Raw genomic sequence first — 4,199 nt, 5'->3', positions numbered from 1 at the left:
GTTGAAAAGGTATGGAGATAGGATGCATCTCTGGCGTACGCCCTTCTCAGTTTTGAACCATGCAGTGTTTCCTTGCTCTGTTCTGACCACTGCCTCTTGGTCCAAGTACAGGTTTCTCATTAGCACGATCAAGTGTTCTGGGATTCCCATTCTTCTTAGAGTCAGCCACAGTTTGTTATGATCCACACAGTCAAATGCCTATGCATAGTCAATGAAACACAGATAGACATTCCTTTGGTATTCCCTGCTTTCAGCTAAGATCCATCTAACATTAGCCACAATATCCTTAGTACCACGACCCCTCCTAAACCCAGCCTGGACTTCTGGCAGTTCTCTGTTGATGTGCTGTTCCAGTCGTTTCTGGATAATCTTCAGTAGAATCTTGCTTGCATGTGAAATTAATGTTATTGTTCTATAGTTTCCACACTCTGTTGGGTCACCCTTCTTGGGGATGGGAACAAATATAGATCTCTTCCAGTCAGTTGTCCAGGTGGTTGTTCTCCAGATTTCTTGGCACAACGTGGTGAGCACATCCAGGGCAACATCTGTTAGCTGAAATATGTTAATTCCAGAGGTGAATGGTTCTAATCCACCAGATGCTCTGCTGGAGAAGGAGGGACAATCTCCTCCTGTACAGTCAGATATGATTTGACAGTATACACACACATACAACCAGCTCAGTAAATGTACTTAATTTTTTTGTTGGCTTCTAGGAGCACTGATTGGCTTTTCTGTCTCAGTGTAGAAGAGTCATAAAAAGACTTCTGGCCGTATGATGAGTTCCCTCTTTGAGTCTTTGGTGTCTGTCTTTTGCTCTGGGAAAGTAGAGACCAGTCATGGTTTTTAAGTTTTTAAGACTGTTTGGCAGCTTGCCAAATTTTTGAGACCCAAGATACTGCTCAGGAGCTATGGTGGTGTAGTAGGTAGGGAGTTGCACTGATTAACAGAGGGGGTGCCGCAGTTCAAATCCACCAGGTGCTGTGCAAGAGAAAGATGGGCATTCTCCTCCTGTGTAATTTACAGCCTCTGAAAACCTACTGGAGGGTCAGCTGTGAATCAGTTTCTACAACAGTGAGTTTTGAGTAAGTGACACTATTCATCAAACTAGGATGTAAAATGTAACTATGAATTATATTTTAAAGCCAAGATATCCCTTGAGACTATGATCCTGATCCTTTAAATCTAGACAGCCTATCCTAGTGTTTGCTTATGTCCAAGAAATACCTGTAACTATGCCCCTACGTGCTTATGTGTGTGTGTGTGTGTGTGTGTGTGTGTGTGTGTGTGTAACCACATACATGAATGCACATGGACACACACCTCTGTAGACAGACATACGTTTTTGGGTATTGCTGGAATTTCTTAAATAGCTTCTATGGAGTATTTTAGAATTGCATCACCGTTTTCTTACCACTACTAGGCCACCAGAGCTTCTATGTATTTTAGACTCTTGCTCTGCTTGTTATTGTGGTCATCTTAATTCTGACCTTTCAGCCTCATATGTGTGTAGAATAGAACTTCTCCATTGGGTTTCCAAAAAACCCAGTTGCCTTTATAAAAAAGGCAGCCTTACTTCAAGGTTTCTCTGAGTTGGTTTGAACTGCCATCCTCTTGCTTATAGACTATCATGTAATCATTTGTGCTACCCAGAGGTTCTGTTCTACTACTTCTTTTTTATTATTATTATTTTTTGTGTGTGTACCATCAAATCAGATCTGATTGGTACAGGAGGAGATTGCCCCTCCTTCTCCAATAGAGCATTTGGTGTATTTGAACCTCGTACCTCTGGGATTGCAGTGCAACTTCTTGCCACTAGGCCACCAGAGCTCCCTCTCTGTTCTACTTCTTTGTGTGTGTGTGTGTGTGTGTGTGTGTGTGTGTTTTAATTTTTGTGTGTACTGTCAAATCAGATCTGACTGATACAGGAGGAGATTGTTCCTCCTTCTTCAGCAGAGCATCTGGTGGATTTGAACCGCAGACCTGCAGGATTGCAGTGCAGCTTCTTGCCACTAGGCCACCAGAGCTCGCCTCTGTTCTACTTCTTAAGCTACCTAATTCCATCAGTTTTTTGAGCTTTCGGGTATCCTGCAGTGTAAATTGGATTGGTTATTGTCTGACAGATCCAGACTCTTCTTGGAAGCTGTAGAAAATTTACGTGCTGTGTTCTCTCACCCTTTTAGATCATTGAGGGTAACATGAAGGCCCACTTTATTATGGACGATCCAGCAGGAAACAGCTATTTGCAGGTACAGTAAACATTCCTTGATATTTCATAGTTTTATATATTCTGATCTTTCTTGAATATGTGTAATTTCAGAAACTGGAAGTCTTGGTAAAAAGTGAACTTTAGCAGATAATCTCTTAGTAGAAATTGAAACACAGAAAAGGAGAAAGTGGGAGGGACTATTAAGTGTATGTGAAGAGAGAAAAAAAGATAATCCTGGAGTTTGTCTGCCTGTGATTTAGTGTTTGTCCCTAGCTCTCAGTGAAGCTCTGAGATTTTCATTCTGCAAATCTGATTGTGGAATAAAGGTGAAATGGTGTCTTAATCTGGAGGCCAAATAGGAAAATCGTGGTTATTGATAATAACAAACATTTACAGGCTCGTTATCATGGGACAAAACCACATTTGAGGTCATTGTCACACTCTCCTGAAGAGTTGCAGTTAGAAAGTTTCCAGGCACATTATTCCCCAGTTGGCCCTGGGACTGAGCTGTCCCACTCCTTGCCCACTTGGCTCAGTTGCTGCCCACTTACATCAGCCTAGTCCTAAGGAATTGGAAAAAGAAAGAAAAACTGACCCAGGCTTGGGAAAATGAGAATTGAAATTGCTAGGGGTTGGATGTGACAGGATGAAACAAGCACTGATCGTATGTCCTTGTCCTGCAGAATGTGTATGCACCCGAAGAGGATCCTGAGATGAAGGTGGAACGTTACAAGCGCACATTTGACCAAAACGAGGAATTGGGCCTCAATGACATGAAGACAGAGGGCTATGAGTCAGGCCTGGCCCCACAGCGGTAGCAGGGGAAGTCCATGGGCCTGCCTCCAGCGCTGACCTCACTGCAGGCTTATTTATTACTACTCTAAGAAGATGGAGTAACACCCTCCCTGCTCAGGTCTTGTCCAGGTTTGAGTTGTAGATCTAGTTACACTTAACAGTTTATGATGCAAGCGCAAGTCTGTTACCTTACTTGGTGTTATTTTGTAAATTGCGAATTAGCGTGTGAAACCCGGCAGTGATCTGTGGGCACGTCATCCCCACATTTCATCTCCCTCCACATGATGCTTTGTACTGTAGGTACAGTTCTTGACGTTCTTCACAGCTTGATCCAAGAAAATAGAGAATGTAGAATACAGCCACAGCTCGAGCCTGGGAATCAGTTTTAAGTAAATAAAATACTGACTTTAAGGAGGAGAGGCCCTTCCCAGGGGAGGACCTCCAGCACATGTGAAGAAGGGAAAATGATGGCTTTCCAGAAGCTCTGGCCTTGGGATCCACTCTATCCTTATTTGAAAACCATGCTGTTCGACTTGAGACTCCTGAATAAAATTTTCTCCAGTGTAACCATTATAATTTGTCATTCATTCCTTCAACAGATACTTGAGTGCCAACATAATGCCAGGCAATCCTCGGCCTTCTTGGAGCTTCAGTTGACAATGTAAATATAGACAAGGAATAAATAAATAAATCATTTTGCACATGTATTTATTACTGTGAAGGATTGCATAGCAGTGAGAGGTTATGAGTACTGCCATGAAAGGTTATGTGTATGTATGCTTACATACAGTTTCAATCAGGAGTTCACAACAAGAAGGTGACAAATAAGTTGCCATTTAGACAAAGTTGAGAAAAGGTAAAGGAGTGTGCCGTGCAGGTAGTTAAGGAAAGAAACGCTCAGGCTGAGAGGACTGCAAATACAAAAGCTCAAGAGATTGGAGTCTGTTAGCCATTCTCTGTCATTGCTGTCAATTTGGAACCAATTCATAGCTGACTCTCCAGTAGGTTTCTGGAGGCTGCATGAGAAGAGACTTCCCATCTGTCTCTCAGGGATGTTCGTGGAGTTAAGCCTCCAGAAGTGCAGCAGTGCAACTCCCTATGGGCTATGCCACTAAAGCTAATGAGAATGTTTGGGATCATCTGGGCCTATTCTCTGAAGAAAGATGGGGAGACAGGAGTTCAACCAGGGCAAGAGAGA

General features: G+C 42.7%; 1 protein-coding gene across 1 annotated transcript in view; it reads left to right on the top strand.

Annotated features, from left to right (window-relative positions):
- ZNF259 (zinc finger protein 259) overlaps nt 1-3,084 on the top strand; it is a 15,108-nt gene extending 12,024 nt beyond the window's left edge. Inside the window, exons 13-14 of the mRNA XM_006890807.1 lie at nt 2,181-2,246; nt 2,890-3,084. Coding sequence (XP_006890869.1) covers nt 2,181-2,246; nt 2,890-3,024 — 201 coding nt within the window. The 3' untranslated portion in view covers nt 3,025-3,084. The remainder of the gene's footprint in view (nt 1-2,180; nt 2,247-2,889) is intronic.
- Nucleotides 3,085-4,199: the final 1,115 nt, after the last annotated feature.

The sequence above is a fragment of the Elephantulus edwardii genome, unplaced genomic scaffold, assembly GCF_000299155.1.
Source record: "Elephantulus edwardii isolate Elephantulus edwardi_28Jun2011 unplaced genomic scaffold, EleEdw1.0 scaffold00093, whole genome shotgun sequence".
Taxonomy (NCBI): Eukaryota; Metazoa; Chordata; class Mammalia; order Macroscelidea; family Macroscelididae; genus Elephantulus; species Elephantulus edwardii.
The sequence above is the reverse complement of the archived record's forward strand: the minus strand, read 5'-3'. Positions and strand labels throughout refer to the sequence as shown.